Source organism: Fistularia commersonii, chromosome 13 (genome assembly GCF_037954325.1).
Source record: "Fistularia commersonii isolate RoL2024-O1a breed Wild chromosome 13, RoL_Fcom_v1.0, whole genome shotgun sequence".
Taxonomy (NCBI): Eukaryota; Metazoa; Chordata; class Actinopteri; order Syngnathiformes; family Fistulariidae; genus Fistularia; species Fistularia commersonii.
In genome coordinates, this window is record NC_141296.1 from 9,333,358 (window position 1) to 9,352,320 (window position 18,963).

Here is an 18,963-nt window from a genome sequence, read left to right on the forward strand (position 1 = left end):
AGCAGACAATATAAAAACAAAAAAAATGTAAGACAATACATAATATTCCATTAGCTATTTGTGTTTTGGTCCTGAAGTATATTGACATTTTCATATTCTGTTGTGAAAAGACGGTACAACTCTCAAGGAATTATGTAATTTAATGCACAAATAATTCAATGAATACATTGCATAGAATGCATTCAAGGATCCATGCAAAGGTGTTTTCATTTTCCAGATGTTTAGTGGAGAGGTGCGCTCTGCCAGAAGGAGTGAATCATCTGTGGATCTGTTTGGGCAATAGGGAAAGTGATGGGTTTGTTGTGGGTGGCTGTGACTGTCCTTATGTGAGCCAGGATGAAGCAATACGGTGATGTTGGGGCCACAGGCCTGTAATTGTTGTTTCATATTCTTCATCGATTTAGCTATGGATTTAAAATGGATATTTTGAAGGTGTTTAGAACTTTTAATTGAAAGGCAGATGAGTTATCTGTAAAAACTGAGGTCAGCTGGTTTTCATTACGGCTTAGCTTAGTAAAAGTTGTATGGTTTCAGCAAGCAGCTTTGTTTTTGTTCTGGTTTCCAGACTCGAATGCTGTTTATAGTCTCATCATATGTGCTGGCAGGGAATTATTTTTTTAACACTTTCTCAATTTTTTTGTCTTCCTTTGATACCTGTGAAGATCGTGTATGTCTATTTAATTTACTATTTTCAAAGGGTAGTATTAAATTTCCCTTGGATTTTTGCTTCATTCTACATCCTTGCAGACAACATTTTTGTGAAAGCACGTCAAGACATTTCCTCACTATAGAAATATATTTTGAAAGCTACCTAAGTTCATAAAGCACGAAGAAAAAAAATTACTGAGTGCTTTATAACAATGTCATTTTGGTTGTACTGACAAACCAGATCTTCCTTATATCCCCATTTCACTCTGAGAAATGCAATTTTTTTCAAATTGAACAAGACGCCTAATTTCCTTTTCACTTAAAGACAATTAATTTTTTTTTATCATTGTTATTTGACTCTGGTTGTCATTGCAGAGGGGGGTATAAGGGTTAGGAAGGACAGGCACAAATTTTCATGGTTCCATTACGACTAACACCAGTATTGCTGAAATGTATATGACTAATTGCTGAAATGACACATTAATAACTTTAACATTCATTATGGAAATAGCAATGGTGAACACCTGGCAAGACCGCTGTGGTAGATCAAGCCACGTCCCATGAGAACCAGTAAAATGAAAGTGACCCCAAGGACCTGGGAGAATATATGAAGTCACTATCAACTACTGATGATAGGACATGAATGTAGACAGAATAGGAAGACTTGGAGGAATGAGGGGTTCATTGCACAATTTTTTTTTTTTTAATCTTATATTGTCATTTTGAGAAAAGTCTGGCTTCTATATCATTTACATTGTGATATGTTAAATATTTAAAATCATGACAAAATTAGAATGAAAAATTCCTTTTTCTTTTTTTTTTTTTTCCTTCCAAGTAACTGCTGTCACCAGAGGAGGTATGGGGATCACTGTGACCTTCTTAGAGGCCTGAGAGTGTGTTGGCAGGGCATGACTGATGCAGATTATCATAGCTGGAGAAAGCCAATTACTCTGGTCATCATGGCACCCTCAGGGCTCTCAATGTGGAATGAAATGCATTGCAGACTTCTCCGTACATCCTTTTGACAACGTTTTTGTGTTTCCTCTATGCTGATCCCCCAGTTTGAGTGCTAATAGTGCAGTCAATAGGACTGTACTGTGCCTTAGAGCCTTCTCTGACTCAGATGAGCTTCTGCTCCACAAAGCATGGAGGTCGTGCCTCTTACAGAATTGGATAAATTGCATTCTCTTTTGTTTCATCTTATGTCTTTGTTCAAAACAACGGGCTTTTATTTTTTTTTACCTCTCAACTACTTGTTTCAGCCATTGCTCAAGTACATAATAACTTGGCTGAGTTAGAGATTTGTGTTGTGACTCCTCTGACATTTATATGAAGAGGAAAAAAAGTGGAAGCCAAGACTTTTGATTTTTTTTTTTTTTTTTTTTCTTTTCCTGAATAGATTTGCTACATGACCAAAGTGGCGAGATCGTATCAAACGCTGGATCTCTAGAATGCACAAAGACTACAGATCAAGTAGAGTCACAGGTAAGAGGTCTGATAAATTACATTTTAGGGGCATTAGCGGCTCATTGGGTAGAGCGGGAGTCCCTCCATCTGGCTCCCAGCTCCCCTGTTCTTGGTCTGTATGCTGATGTTTCCTTGGGCAAGACACTGAACTCCAAGTTGTTCCCTGGTCTCTCACCTCCCTTTCATCCCAAAACAGAGGGCGATCTCAAAGGATCTCTGTCAAAACAATAAAAACATTTAATTTAATTCAAATGTCATTATTATGCCCAGAGCACACTGGAACAGCCTCTGTGAGCAAAATTAAGAACATATGTGAAAAAAACAAGGGGCTTGACATTGATTCCCTAGTCTTACTAAACACAGCAGTTAATAACACCTCTGCATCCACAGTAACTGGGTATCAGTAATGTTTTTGATATGTAGATTATAATATAGTATAGGAATATTCTAATTAGCTGCTTATCATGGCTTTAAAACAAGTGAAAAATGTCTGTCAAAAAACAAATAAAAAAACATGTAACTTTACATAAGTGCATAATTAATAGAGCTGTACTCTGTAGACAATCAAATAGTTCTGACATAGTCTGCAAATAAAAAAAAAAATAAAAAAAAACACTTAAGTCTACTAAATCTCAAAAATATTTCACAATGCCAAACAACTCCACTACAATGTGACTCATGAAAGTAAAAATAAATACACAAATAGAGAATACAAAAGTGGGTTGAGTGATACTTTACATAGCTCTCATTTTGATATAGCATCACTGCCCAAATTAATTACTAATAATTTTCCTTCTCACAACAATAATTAATGATAATTTAATAATTTCCCCTTCTTATACATAACTATTGGTACCCAATTACCCAAAACACCTCAGTGTTGGACTTGTACTCCTCTGATGTAGTAGAGGAAAATTAATAAAAGAAGTAGAACAAACTAAAATAAGTTATACAGTTAATCACTGTACTGAAAATGTACTTGAAAAATGTACTTGATTGGGCAGACAAAGCATCACATGGCTCGTCTGTGCATCCATCCATTTTTTTAAAGTTTTATTTTCACAAATGACACTTTGAAATGTTGTCTTGCCAACCCTCTTCAGATATAAACTTTGTGAATATCTCCTTTGATATGAATGTTGCTTGGCGCAAAACACACCTCTGCCATTCCTAAACCCAAACAGAAGGATTCTGTATTTAACTACCCTTCCTTTAACTGTGACAGTCCATCTAAAATGAAAGCATTTAAAGCACTTGTTAAGCTGCCAATTTGTCATCCAATGCGTAGTAAAAAAAAAAACAAGAAAAAAAAAACATACTTTAGCATAAATATGGGCAGATAAATGTGTTTGGTACTCAAGGGATGTCTAAAGTAAAATATTTTAAGGAAGTCATACTCAACAACAGACCCTATATATATCACAAACAAGAGATAAACTGTGCAACTGGTACTTTGATGACGGTTCACAACGAGAGGCTATTATAAGTTATAAGTTATAGTAACCCCACATTGTCAGTGAATAGGCACTGGCGTTGCTGACTGACAGAATCTTTAGCAATGAGGCTGGTTTATTAGCATGATTACAGTTCACTGACATAATACAGCTTTTAATTTTGAGAAAGTACATCTTTTTTCTGTCTGGAGCACAAGAGGCACTGTAAATATTTTCTGATGTCTATGTCAAGACCCTATAATTAGCAAGCTGTTATGCCTGATGTCTGAACTTTGATACTATTACAACTATTGTTATCCACACCAAACATATTCCATGGCGCAGACACATTTCATCAATAACCAGAGTTTTGCAAGCAACCTAGGTTACAAAACTATCCCTGAAAGAGGACCTTTAAAATCCAAACTACTCCCTTGATTTCCTCCTTTCCCCATGACCCGGTAAACAAGTACCCATAGGTTTCAAATCATGGCACTGGAAATTGGACATCAGCCAGTTTCACTCCCAGGCCTGGTTCGAGCACTAATGACATTATCTTTACCGTTACTCACTCCCCCTTCATGTTGACTGGAAAAACAAAACATTAAATATAAGTTGCCTCACCACTGCTGTCTTTACACTAAACAGGCAAAGATAATGCTCAAGTACATGCTTACCTTTCTCATCAAGCCCTGTGCCCCTATAACAAAAAAGTAACTTTTTGCTCATTAAGATGTATGTTGCAACTGGATCGGACAGGTTTTTAAAAGGTTTCCAAGATGACCAAATTGCACAGTTAGTCAAAATCAATCTCAGCGGTAAAGCACAGACCACCTAAACGATTAGTCAGCTCCTTTGCAAACTCCATCTGCGACTGATTATCCGTTTTTTTTCCCCCATTGGCTGATACTTCTGGCAATGCGCTTTTGGAATTGTTTCATTCCCTTTAAGTACAACTGCATTAAAAGATTTACAAGTAATGTCATCACTTCTTTTTCGGACGAAAAGTGCGGCAGCAGCAAAATCTGGTTGAAGTCTGTATAATTGCTCACCTCCACAAGCTGATCAGACAAAGACTCACTCAATATTCCACCAATTAATGGGACGACAATAAGTAACAATAGGAGAACACCTCTATTTAAGATACACAGTCTTCACATCATTAAACATCAACAATATGCCTTTGCTTTCTGAATAGTACCAGTCTAGCAGCCAGTGAAGCTGTTTATTGGTCATCAGTCCTCAACATTATGCTTTTCAACATTATGGTTTTCCATAGCTATTCTTTTCCTCTTGGTCTCCATTTACGAACAACTGTCCAATTCAGTCTTTGCTTATGTCACTTATCTTCAGGGCCAATTATTTCAAAGTTGTATTTCTCTCCAAATTGTGAAGCAGACCTGTCTTGAAGAAATCCAAAATATTTATGATAGAAAAGAGTGGAATAGAACAGAATCTGCCTTTAATTGTAATACAATGTGGACATTTCACAATGTCACCATTCTAAGATTCGATTCGCCATATCCAATTACCGGTACTTGTGACTCAGACAACTCCCACAGTCAAGTGAGGAAAACAATAAAGGACATAGGACAATATTGCAAATAATTCTGTTGGCTCAGTTACCTGTTATTGTATTGAGAAATTAATTTTGATGACTGTCCCTCCATTAAGAAATTCCCAATTCCTATCATGGCAGATATATCATCCGTGGGGCTGTGCAATTCTAGAACCTGAACCAAGGGAAATAGTTTTGGCATAGTTTATTTATTAGTGGTAATATAAGTCGTTGAGAAGATGTGAATTAGTTTAGAAACATCATATCCCTTATCTCTTTCACTTCATTAAATTCATGTGTCCCTTTCAATTGTTGGTTTGACCTTACAATGAGTTACTGGGTGTCTGAAAGCTACAAATGGCATATTTTCCATACCCAGTGATAGTTCCATTATTAATTCCAACATTCAGCCAACTGAGATTTTTGGGGGAACTAAGAGGCAAAGTTTATTCAGAATAAGCCGGTATGCCAAATTATCAACCTCTTTCAATCTCCTTTTTTTTGTCCCTGAGAATCAAGGATTTTTGCCGAATGTGGGGAGTGGCTGTTGAAACATTTTGAATTTCTATCATGAAACGTGACTCTTTCCAGGACAAGATATTGTCTTGCATCTTGATTCAGACTGTTATGGATTTTTTTTTTTTTTTTAATGCTCCCAAGCCACTGTGTAATAACAGTTGTTCAGAAACACTATAACGTAAAAGTTGATTTATTTTTTCAAAAACTTATTATGTGTGTTATTATACCTCTTAAGTTGATGATGGATTTTTTTTAATCAATTGAGTTTTACAATGTCATTAACCAGGAGGAGAAAGTTAACAGAAACAAACAGGCTGCAGGGATTATGAGGGTTCAGAATGAGCAGCCTTTTTTTTTTTCCGTATCTGGCAATTGGGAAATTTTGGCATTGGGCAATGAGTGTGTCCTCACCTATAACTCTTACATAGCCTAGTTGAAGTGCAGTCTGGCGATAATGAATGCTCTGTCTGATACTCAGTCCTTTCCTGCTTTCCCTGCTCGTCTCATCTGGAGGAAGTTGGTTGCTGTAGCGCCCATTGAAGGGAAAAGATGATGATGAAGAAGAAATGTATATGTATAGTTGTATGTACAGTATACATATAATTCATAAGAGATAGATTGCCGGTCATCTCATAAGGGGATCAGATTAAGGGATAACAAAAAAATTTAATTGTAATTGTTGATAGGGAATTTCAGTGTAATCAATTGATTTCCAATTACATTATAACTGAAATGCTACATAGTCTAAATGAAGAAGTCATAGAAGTTTTATCCTGAGATCACAAATGGATTTCTGAGATAAATAGATAAATGCAGCTGGGAGTGTTTGATATATCAAGTGTGTCTTTTGAAATACAAATTTGTTGTGTATTAGTGTCTCAGAAATGAGAAGGGGGCTTCACAGAGGCTTAAGCATTGACCAGGGTGCAAATGGATATTCCACAGACTGTTTTGACATTGTTGCCAATCTGTTTTCATAGTGGCACCTCATTTGGTATTCAAATTGACCAAAAGTGATTACAAACTTATGAATAATACAATTTCAACACTGGCAAATCCATGTCCCTTGTGTTTCAAACATATCCAGTTATTAACAAGTACTTTATTTGATAAATTGATCCATCATGGATATCAATATTTAGTGATAGATAAGGGTATATCATATTCATTTGGATGTCTTTGAAGACGTTTTCACTGTTTTTGACCACAGGTATGGCAGCTAACAAGAAAAGACCCTAACTTTTTGTTAAACGTCGAGACCACATTTACTGAGTAATGCTAATGATGTGGGTGGTGCCAACCGAGACTTTCCTTTATCCTTCGTGGTTTTTCACAGGATTTAATATCGTGTGATAGCAATGGTGCTCAAATAACACTTCTTGCTGAAATATTGATGGTAATGCTGTGCAAGTGATTCTTTGGCTCTTTTCGATGGTTGGGCACCAAGTGCTGTTAGCAATATTTCAATGGTACTGATGGGTTAACAATTGTTTTACCCCCTTATCTCGGCCCAGTTCAATCAATATTCATGAGAGCGTAAAAAAAAAAATCTTCTGAGGTAGGACTGTCCTCATTTTAGACCTGGCCTAATCCAGTTCCCAGAGAATATGCAGCAACTATCTAGAAGCTGACATGGCCTCCCTTCTTTCACATCATAAAAAAACTATGGCAAACATGGCTTGAAACTCAGAACACATTAGCTCCAGTTACTTTTTATGGCTCCTTGTCACTCCTCTACAAGTCATTAAATTCACCCATGTAGGAATACACCAGTATGTAGAATTCTGTGAAGCTCAGTTAATGAGGTGTGACTAAAGCTGTGGAGAGTCACCTCAACCTTTCCTGTCCAGATCATCTGCTTACCATCAGTCAGGGGCAGGGGTGCAGGATAAGAAGAGAGGAGGAGAGGAAAGGATTGGAAATTAGAATAGGAAGGATTACGGAAGCTTGAGGTTAAAAGATGACTAACAAGAGTCCCAAAGACATAGACCTCTCAAAAAAACATGTCTGTACTGACTCTTTTTCTGTTCATTGTGAAGCTAATGCCTTTTTTTCATACGTGCCTGAGGTAAACACATCTCATTCATTGATCTGAAATGGGCAACACCTTCTTTCAGTGATACAATTTTTAAAAAACGCATGATTTTCTGTGGAGCATAACCTTTTTACAAAGAATTTCCTCTTCCTATTTGAAAACCTTGTGGAACAGCTATTTGTAAGGCAAAATTAATGTACAGAACAGGCAGGCAAATTTTTAAAGGTAACCAAACCTCATCAGCATTTAATTGAGCACACATACGTTTAATGGAACACACACACACATGCATACGTATATGTGTGTATAAGATCAAAATCCATGCATGAAAATGATTTTATATTCCATTTGTCACAACAGTTACGTTTAAAGTTTGTTGTGAACGAAAGGTTTGTGTTTATTGTATACGTGTGTGGGTGTGTGTTCCAGAATAACCTTTTTTTTATCTGAGGTTTTATGTCAGGTACTTTATTTCGCTGAAGGGGACTCCAAAGTCGTAAACATACATGTTCTCATTCAAACCTTAAAAGCAAGTGAAGGTTGATTTTGTCTGCCTCAGAACAGTGTCAAATTAGTGTTTTATTTGAGTGTTTTTCTACACTAAGCAGGTCACAGGAAGAAAGCCATAGTTAAAAGAATCAAGGCATCAGACAAACATCATTCCCTAGGGACACTGAAATTGAATGAGAGCATAGACTGGCATGCACCTATTACTAGAGGCTGTGAGGGGTAATTGAATTTTCCCTGTAAAGCATAGATTTTATTTATGACAAATCTTTTTTGATGAAAATGCATACAGAAGAACACATTGCCTGCAATTGGTGGCTTAACCACATTTGTTCCAAAATCTAGTTGATTTGTACCCCTTAAATTGAATTTGTGTTTGCACTTTCTTCTTTCAATATCACATGGTCCATGTACTATTGTCCAAAATGCTAATCTGTCAAACAAATCTTATAGAAGAATCCAGTTCTCAATTCTATTTTGTCATGTTTCTGAAGTGTTTCCAGTTATTCCCAGTGTAACACTGCATCAATAACTGTGGGGATGTTGTCTTTCATTGAATAATCTCTCTGGGATGTATATTTTGAAAATTATGAAATACGTGCTAATGATTTAGTTTGTGTGTTCAACAAGTTGTTAAAGTAATTTTTTTTTCAAGTTTCCTTGGATTCCAATATTTATAATATCAACAACTGTTAAATGAACATAAGGAAAATAAAACCATGAAGAATCAGTGCACCTAAGCAAACAGTATAGTTTTAAAGAGCACTATCTGATTTCTTGAAATATGAGATGATGGTATTTTTTTGAGTTACTACTTCCAACCATTGCAGATTAAATAGAAAACAGTTTGATAAATCACTGGCATAATTTTCTCAGAGTTCACCTCACCTCTTTTTGTTCAGACTTCATAAAAATAGTCTTGAAGCTCTGAGTAATTTCGAGTTCTAGTAGAGGGGGAAGGCACTCTGGCCTTTGGTAAATACTTTTATTTTTCTTTTAAAATGATTTTGTAATGATGGTAGGTCAGAGGAGAAAATAAGTTTGCTCTAGCAGATATATTGTAAATGTATCCAAGGCCCTACGACCTTAACTACACTACCTCAATTTTAGCCTTTATGCATGTCTGAATGTGTGTGCCTGGGTTTGCCCTGTCCTTGGAGTAGACATCACTGTAGTTCTCTATGTATGCTGACTTAGACACCCCATAAATAAGGAACAATTACTTTTATCTTCTCACATACCTTTTCCATCCAGTGAAATGTGACTTGACTGAGCACTTTGCTTTTGTTGTTCATCACATGACAGTCTTTTCTACTTTCCTCCTTTGCCTTCAGGGCTTGCCACAGTGAATCACCTGCCTCCATCCAACCAATCTGAACCATCTATTCTCTGCATCCTCTTCTCTCACACCAACTAGCATCATGCCCTCTTTCACTAAAACCACAAATGGGCTCATTCCTGATCTTACCCACCCTCATCACCCTCAGAGAACCTCAACAATTTCATCTCTGCTACCTCCAGCTCGGCTTCCTGACTTTTCCTCGTTGTCAATGTCTCTAAACTGTACAACATGGCTAGTTTCACCACTGTCTTGTACACCTTTCATTATGGCTGGTATTCTTTTAGCACGCATTATCCCAACTCTTTTGCATGCATATTTTTCTTTTCCTTTTTTTCACACTTTCCATTGCTCTCGATGGTTGAGCTTAGGTGCCTAACCTTTGTTTATCACAACTCTCTATAACCTCACCGTTCTACTTGTGTCGCTCTCATCCACACACATGTAATCTGTCTTGTTGCAGCAATGCTTCATTCTTCACCCTTCAAGGGCATACCTCCATCTTTCTAGATTTTCTATCACCTGCTCACTGCTCTCATGACCGACCACAATGTCATCTGCAAACGTCATAGTCCATGGAGCTTTTGAATAAATTCAATTGTAAGCCTGGCCATCATCATACCAAACAAGAAGGGGCTCAGAGCTGATCCTCGATACAGTCCCAACTCTAACTTGAACTCCTTTCTCTTGACTACAACATTCTCAAAGCAAGTACCGCATTTGCAGTGCTCGTTCAAGGCATGCGATCATACTTCTGCTTACAAATGTTCACTGCCCTCTGAGTATTCCTCTAAGATACTGCACATTTCCCTTGTTCTTAAGAATCAGCTATAGGACACTTCCCCTCAATTCCTCAGGCATCCTCTGCCTCACTAATATCCTGTTGAATGACGTAGTCAAAAACTCTACTGGCACCTCTCCTCGACACTTCCGTACCTCCACAGGTATATCATCAGGACCAACTGCCTTTCCATTCTTGACCCCCTTCACCCTCCTCACTTCACCTTGACTGTGTGCTTCTTTGTGGTCCAAAAAGGCTACGTCCTCTACTCTTCTTTCGCTCTCATTTTCCTCATTCATAAGCTTTTCGGAGCACTCTTTCCATCTTCACATCACATTATAGGCATCTGCCAATATATTTCCCTCTGTCCTTAATCACTGAAACTGCTTGCATATCCTCCCCATCTCTCTCTCTGTTTCATCAACCTGTATAAATCATTGTCTCCGCCCTTACTTTCATTGTAGTCTTTGTTTGGCCTTTGCAACCTCTTCCTTAGACTTGCGCTGCATTTCCCTGTACTCTGACCTGCTTGCATCAGTCCCCTCAGTGTCCCACTTCTTCTTTGCTGACCTCTTTCTCTGTATATACTCCTGCACATCCTCATTCCATCACCAAGTCTCCTTATCTTCTTTCCTTTCAGACAACACACCAAGTACTCTCCCTCCGGTCTCCTTGATCACATTAGCTGCAGTTGTCCAATCTGGAAGCTCCAGAGCTGTTCTCAACTGCTCCCTGAAAATCACACAACACTCCTCCTTTTTCAGCTTTCACCACTTCATCCTTTTCTCTGCTTTTTTTCCTCTTAAGCTTCCTTGCCACCAGAGTCATCCTATAAATCACCATCCTGTGATGACTGGCTACACTTTCAGCTACCACTACTGATCTCCGTCAGATTACATGGTCTATACAAGTTATGGTCCACCTGCTAGCGTTTACCTCTGCTCTTACAAGTTCCCCCATGTTCCTGCCTCTACTAAAAGAACGTATTCACGAGAGCCTTTTCCGTCCTTTTTGCAAAATCTATGCTGGTGACAGATAAGGAGCCATCATTTCAAACCGAGATACCAAACCTTTGGCAATGAGGCTCAGGTGGTCAGAGCCGATTTATTGAAACCAGATATTCCTGGTTTGATCTCCAAGGTCCTCCTAGCCTGCCAGTTGGGTTGTGAGCAAGACACTGAGCCCCTGCCTGCTCCTGGGGTGCTGCTCAGTGGCTGCTCTTGGGTCATCCATGGTGGTTTAAATGTAGTAAAAAAAATTCCTGCAAGAGATTAATAAAGCGTCAAAACAAGTCAACACAGTAAAACACTTCTCCACCACTTCTGTTGCTACACCAACATGTCCACTGATGTCTGTCCCACTCTCATCTCCGGGGATGTGCTGCATCACTTCATCTAGCGCCATCCTGAATTTCTCCTTCCCCTCTAACACCTTCCTTCTACCTGTGGGACAGCTTCAGACTCATCACTTCCTGACACTTACTCCCAGAACATTTCTGACAAACTCCGCCATCAAGATAACTCTTGCTCCATTTCTCTCTCCATCAGTACGGTAATAGAACTACTTAAATACTGCTCCTAACCGTCTAGTCCTGCTGCCTTTCTACCTGGTCTCATGGACACACAAATTAGCCACATTCCTCATTTGCATCACGTCAAGCAACTCTCAAGCTTTTCCTGTCATGGACCCAACATTTGTACTTCCTGCTCAGTCATGAGATCTTGCCTTTCCTCCTCCCTCTCTCTCTTAATGCTTAGAAACACACCTTCCTCCTCTCCTTCTTCAACCCCACGGTACCAACATTAAATGTAATATACTTGAATAAGGCGATCATCTTAAAGCCTAATATTTTCTCACAGATTTCATTAGTCTTTCCACATGTACATGTTTACATTTTTGCAGATAGCATGAGCATGTCAAATGTACTGCATGCTTACTTTGAACTTACTTTGAACACTTATCTGTGTATGTAAATGTGTGTGTGTATACATATATAATATATGTGTGTGTGCGTGTGTGTGTATGTTTATGCGTGTGTGTCTTTATTTGTAAGGATATTTGGATGTGTATGTATAAATTTATACGTATTTAAGTATGCATTATATATTTATGTGAATGATTTAATCACACACATGCACAAAGGCATGAGGATAAATAGCCCTTTATTATACTTATTTAAGCTTCAGAGTTGTCAGGGATGCCTCTCGCCGCTGTCTACATGCTAAACATCTGAATTGAACTGATCAAAGATGCTTCTCCTCCTCCAACCGGCGAACAAGGGAATGACACCGTGTCCAGCTGTTAGAAGTTTTGTAGAATTCAGCCGGTTTTCTTTGGCTCGGGCGTCGATTCTCCGCTTTACATCCCGGGTGTTTTCATAGAAAGACCTCACAGCGAGCTGCAAACGTGTCGCTCGAAGTTGGAGCGGAGTTCACGATTGGCCCCGGTTGTGCACAGACTGACCGCTCCTCGAAGACAACTACATCCTCTTGGCGTCTCACCAGTGATTGCTGGCTTTCACGACCCACTGAAGGAGGGGCAGTGGGGCTGCGAAGGTGTGTGTGTGTGTGTGTGAGAGAGAGAGAGTGAGAGAGAGAGCAAGTGTAACCGTCAGCAGCCACAGACGCCCCTCCAAGGCGAAACCCGTCCGCGCGTACTCGAAGCGCGCTATTATTCCGCTCCATACGCGGACCGGGCACGTCGTGAGGGCGGGCTTGCTCGCCTGTCGCAGCTAAAAAGGTCCCGCTTGGACCGGCGGCAGTCACTGCAGTCCAGTCTGCCGAGCGGAGCGGAGCGGAGCGCAGCGGGCGGACCCAGGGACGAGCCCCGGCTCCATTCAAGGATTTCTACTTCGCTCACTTCGCCTTTACTGCAAGGGACCGACCGGAATCGCACCTCGACCTCTGTGGACAATGTTTCTCTTGCAATATACAGGTACTTGCATCAAGTTTTTCTAATGTATTTTTCTTTTAACCAAGCTCCCCCCCAGTACCGCTGCACAAACTGTTCTGCGTTGCGTGGCACCGCTGGCAGGCGGGGATACAACATTCAATGCACACGCAGAAACGCGTACGTTCGTACTTAAGCCGCCGCAGGCCACGGCACGCCGAGAGGCAGTTGCCGCATGAGTTATGCGGCGTTTAGCCCACATTTTATCGTCCATCACCACGTTGTTTGGTACAAGTTCTTCCATGGATCGGAGCTCTCGCCTCTCAGTGGAGTCCGTGATGGTCGGGCGTTCACCAGCCCTCTCCTCTGTGTGTGCTGGGGTTGTCATTTATTTTATTGCTCTCTCCCTTTCTCCTCTTTTGTGGCTCAACCTTTCATACAGAGGTGCACCTCATGATGATTTTACGGGACCGATAGTAATTTCGTGATCCAATGTTACACTTGATAACAACGGGCACCTACGGTTGCTTCTGTCTGGACTGAAATGTCTGGCAGTTGTATGGATGAAGTTTTCCCAAATATCAGATTCACGACAACGACGTTCACTGCTACTTAAAGGTTTTCGCATCACTTTTTACGAACTAGTTCGATTTATGTGTTATTTATTATTTAACTACTATTATAATGATATAAAGTCATTTATAATCCCCCTTGACTTGAACTGAGCTGCTCTTTCTGATATTCTCTTCACTGGACCCGATCTGCTTTTTGAGTCATTGTCCATGCGCCTCATGTCTCACGGGTTTGTTTTCCAAGGTTCACATTATTTTCCCTTTGCGCTCGTAAAACGTAAATACTGACTGGTTAAAAAGAATACAGTGTTTTGGCATTTTTTCTTCATTACCCGATATGTTGGACATTGAACCACACAATGTGCCTTCTAATATCACTTAAACGATACACGTCTTGATTCAAGTTATTTTAATAATTACCGTTGGACTTAAAGATGTCAGAAATAGGATACATGTTTTGTAGTCTGAATATAAAGTTCAAGTTTGTTGTGAAGTTTTTTTTAATTAAGGCAAACTGATCGACTGATCGATTCTCTCTGCATAGCAGTTCCCTTCATCAGGCACAGCCATAGTTTGAATGTGACTTAGTGAATAGGGTCTGCATGACCATTGGGAGAGAAAAGGTCCATCAGGCCTTGTAACAGCCATTTACTTCCACAATGTGCTAGTCCACCCTGATCAATCAGCAGGGCATCTTTTAGATTGCTTTTAATGGCTTAAGGGAGGGGTGCACTTTCCTCAGATCTATCAGAGATATTTAAAGGTTGCTCATAGAATGCTTTAGAGGGAGTTTAAATATTTCAGCTCTCAGGCACAGGGTGATGGTGCTGCAGAGCAAATTAAGGCAGAATACAGAGCAAACTACTCTGCAATGTCAGGAGATTTGGCAGTGTTTGAAACTTTTCTGTTTTAATTGGACAGAGTGAGAAAGTTTGTGATTACAAGGGGGAATTGTCATGTTTTTGTCTGTTCATCAACAAGAACACCAACCTAACAAATTAAAAATATATATTTATATACATGGGGCGGATCAAAATGAAAGGGGAATGTAAGTGCAAAACTAATAATTTAATTTGAGGCAAGCTACATACAAATACAAATATAAGAAAATACAAGGGAATGATGATCATAGCTTTCCTTTGTCTACCAAATGACTGTATTCTGTTCTATTCTGTTCTGTGTGTGTTTATGTTGACTAGAAGCAGGACATGGTTTTCTTGCCATTTCATTCAGTTTGTGAGAATGCACACAAATCACTTCTTGTATGGTATCATATGTACACATTCATTTTGATCTATTTGAGTTTATTGTTTGGAGAAACAAAACTACAAAATTGCACAACTGCCTCACAGTGCCTTTGAGATGATAAACGTTCAGATTTTGTCTTTTAAAAACACTGTTCTTTGTAGTTTCAGTTTAAAACCTGGATGAGTACGCGTACTCATGGATGTGAAATGAAAAAAAAAAGTTTGTGACATATAACTCCCGTGATGGGTAGAGCCACTTTACAGTTTTAAACTTGGAGTTCCTATATTTAAAAATGGCTAGTGACCAGTTGAATCTTGAGTCATGTTTACTGTACTTATTTGGGGATTATTGTTAATCCATCTGTCAAAAAAGAGAATGTTGTCATTGTTTATCTGTAGATGCCTCACTGGAAACCACATTTTAGCCATTAGACTTCCCTCTACCTTGGGCGAATGTTAGAACCAGATAACTTGATTTGTTTATTTGTTCATTGTTTTGCCTCACCGCTCAGCTTGAACGATTACATGCTAAGGTTACTTATATTATCTTTTTACATATTCAACAGAAAGTACAACAACGTTATGCTAATTTATTATGGTGAAAGAAAAGTATAATTCCTTGTGTAAAAGATCCCTGTGAGCTTCAGCACAGTTGGCAGCAATAGTTGAACCTGCCATCTGGTACCAAGAAGCTAAGAGAGCTTGGCAGCCCAAAGACAACAACTCTGGGACTCCAACCATATCAGTGACCGAGCTCTTCATTTCTAATCACTTTCATGATAAGCAACTACGCAGGGAACCTTGAAATTGAAGTTAAAGACCCTGTAACAAAAAGTTCAGGAGCCACATAAAGGATGAAGTGAGCCATCAGCTGGATTCTGCTTTTGTAGTGTGGGTATGAGTAGTGTATGAGACAGGAATGTGGTTGCAGTGGCGCTGTGTTAAACCCTGCTGACAGTCCCTTTCACCTGGGGAGAATAGAGGAGTAGTTTGAAGAGCTTCGTTCATGCTTTACCCTGGGGAGTTGGGCTATGGCATTTGTACATTTTCACTCCTCCCAAAAACACATAATGTAGACTTGTCTCCATCTTCCCAGCAATTCCCATCATACCATGAATGACAAAGTGGGCTAAAAAATGTAAAAAAAAAAAAAATCAATGTGGGCCTTTTTTTTTGCTCTTAGCTGATCCTCCGTGTTGAATACAGACTATCTGTTCTGCAAATACAACCTGTATTGTGCGTATCCATTCTCGGGATATGACTTAAGAATATAGAACAGATGTGCCAAAGGTTTGTCACTGGCTGAAACTGTCCTTCCTTTGCCAGTCAGTTTCTTGGCAGGACAGCAAGTCTGACTGGTAGTGTCACAAACTGAGCACAGTGAGTTTTTTTTTTTGAAGAAAGTCTACTTATACTAAATTGTTAATTATGTGCACAGTTAAATGACTTAGACCATTTTAAATGGACGTTTTTTGGTAATTGTTGTGAACTGCCTCCTGAGGCATTCCATTTTTTATATATTTATATATAGTTTTATAATATTAATAAACAACTGCCAAAGGCATTTTATTTTTGTTGTCTGGCATTGCCTGAAACCCCATGTATGCCTAAATCATCCATTGCAACCCACCTGAAGCAATTATTTTCTTCCCTTTATGACTTGCACCCAGCAGCATCCATATATTTTGCCTTCTAAATTATACCAAGCAGAATCAACCTTGTGTGAGATGTGCCTGGTTCTCAAAAAAACTTTAAGTCATGTTAAACTCAGACTACCAGCCCAGTATGAATGGTGATGCTTATGAAATACCAAATGAAATGTTGTTTGTGAGAACATCAGGTGAGGGGTAGCATTTTGCAGGCGTGCTTTCTTTTACAGAGCAAAGGTAAATAAACCCATGGTCCCAAGGGACAGCTTCTGTGCTGTAGTTTAGGATGAAATTAAATGAAAGATTCTTCATCGAGGGCCATTATCAAGGACAAATATCATGTTGAAAGTAGCAGGAGGAAACACAAACTGTACATGGACTGCTTCTCTGTTATCATTTTATGGAACGCAGAGTGCATTTTTTCTGATCTTCATGTTTCTTTGTTTTTTTTAACCAACCACAAACCATCTTCTAATTATCCAATGGTTAATCTATATGATCTAACCTGGCTGAACCTCAGATTAACTGTGAAGTTAATGGCTATGACTGCAATCCAGGCGTCACTGTTACTGTTGTTGAGAGTGCTAATCTGACGTTAACCAGAGGCTTTTATCACAGATGAGTATTTTAGATCACAACCAGATAACTCTCACCAATTTCCATAGCTGATATTAGAAAATCCATGAATCAGGGTCAAATGCAACTTAACAACATACTGTCTGTGACCAATTGTTGTGGTGACAGTTTATTTTCTCTTCATGTACAGCATGACTACTTTATGGAATTTGTAACGTTAAGTGATATTGACTTGACAACAACTGATATCCGCTATTTATGGTTTTCACATGCACTGCTTGCCTACTTTGGAAACTGATTTTTAAGCCTTCCATGATTGTTATACAGATTCCTTTCGGATCTTTCATAACACTTAATGGCATTTTTGGCTAAATTAGTGTACTGCTTTGCAGTAACCTTTCATGTTGTTCAAACAGTAAACAGTGTACTTCAACTTGAATTATAATTTAGTTGTAATCCTGTTCAAATTCTTTTACGTGCACGGAAAATAAAATGAGAATGGGTTTATTTGGGTAAATGAGAAAATATGAAAAGCTGGTACAGTTATTGCTGTCTAACTGGTTTGTGGTTTCATTGCACCTAAGAGAGAATGGATGAGCAAACAAGATTTTGGTTTTCCTTACATTATCTCAAGAGGCTTTGTTTTTTATGCTGCTAACATTCAGAAAATAGGTTACATTTTTATTTTAATACTGTAATGTATTTCATCTTTAAGAGTGATTCTTTAATTTAGTTCTTAGGTATGTCAGAGAGAGAATATGTGATCAGAGAGCAGTCTAAGAATTAATCTTTAGCCTGGAATGTACCATCATGAGGGAAATCTGTTATTCCAGATATTGGTATTGATATGCTGAACATTTATTTCATGGAGAGAATGGGAAAGCTGATACTCTGCTTCAGCAGTTTGGACCAGAGAACAGGTTTCTAGACATTGCCTGTTTGGAAAGCAGCCATCACTTCTCTGTAATACAGACAGATCACAGATTTATGTGGCCCTTCCTTTAGGAAGAAGGAAAGGCTGAAAGGGGAAAGGGGGAAGGAAAACAAGGTATGAAAATGGATGGATGAGGTAGAACAAAGAATTCTGTGTTAGTAGGGCTGTCCGTATACTTCCTGTCTTCATGCGTAATTTTCCGTGAGTGAACGATTGAGCTTATGAAAGTGCTTTATTGGTTGAGTCACAAGAGTAGATGTCTTTTAGGCCACTTACTTCACATGACACCTATACATGTGAAACAAGCTTTCTTGTGGAAGGAAATGGGTCGGCGGCCCAGGAATTTTCCATTTTGCATGACACATTTTGGGGTAAATCTTGTTTGTTGATTGTGAAATTGAAAAAAGGCCACCCCAAATTCCTTCTCAAAGATGTCCACTGTTTTGAAGCTTTCACAGCTCAGGGGAAAGAGCCTAACCAAAATGTATTCGAAATTGCAATGAAAGGTTTGGTGTTTGAGCTCAAAGGAATCCCTGTACTCACTTGTTTACTGCATTGAACTTAGCTTGAGTCAAACTAATACTGCTGGATAAATGCAAGGCCTTTTCCTCCCTCAGTACACCTTCCAGTATTAGTTTTTTAGCTTTTTTTTCCCCCGACACTTTCTGAGAAATAGGAGGTGAACATTTATGGGAGGATGATACAACACCACTGTAATATTTTTACTAGAGAAGGCGCTATACTTTTTAGTTGGACTCTTTTAAATGATTGGTCAGTCTATTTTTTGACCATAAGAATGCAAGTGGAGC

The 18,963-nt window shown here is 38.9% G+C and overlaps 1 protein-coding gene across 6 annotated transcripts in view; it reads left to right on the forward strand.

Annotated features, from left to right (window-relative positions):
- enox2 (ecto-NOX disulfide-thiol exchanger 2) overlaps positions 1 to 18,963 on the forward strand; it is a 165,262-nt gene that overhangs the window by 32,788 nt on the left and 113,511 nt on the right. For 2 of the 6 annotated variants that reach the window (XM_086158077.1, XM_086158080.1), the window contains exon 2: positions 2,048 to 2,133. The exons of 1 other annotated variant lie outside the window; for it this stretch is intronic. In XM_086158077.1, coding sequence (XP_086014203.1) covers positions 2,100 to 2,133 — 34 coding nt within the window. In that variant the 5' untranslated portion in view covers positions 2,048 to 2,099. Of the gene's footprint in view, positions 1 to 2,047; positions 2,134 to 12,916; positions 13,222 to 18,963 lie in introns of those variants that run through there. 3 more of the 6 variants (XM_086158081.1, XM_086158078.1, XM_086158082.1) reach the window with 2 other exon arrangements.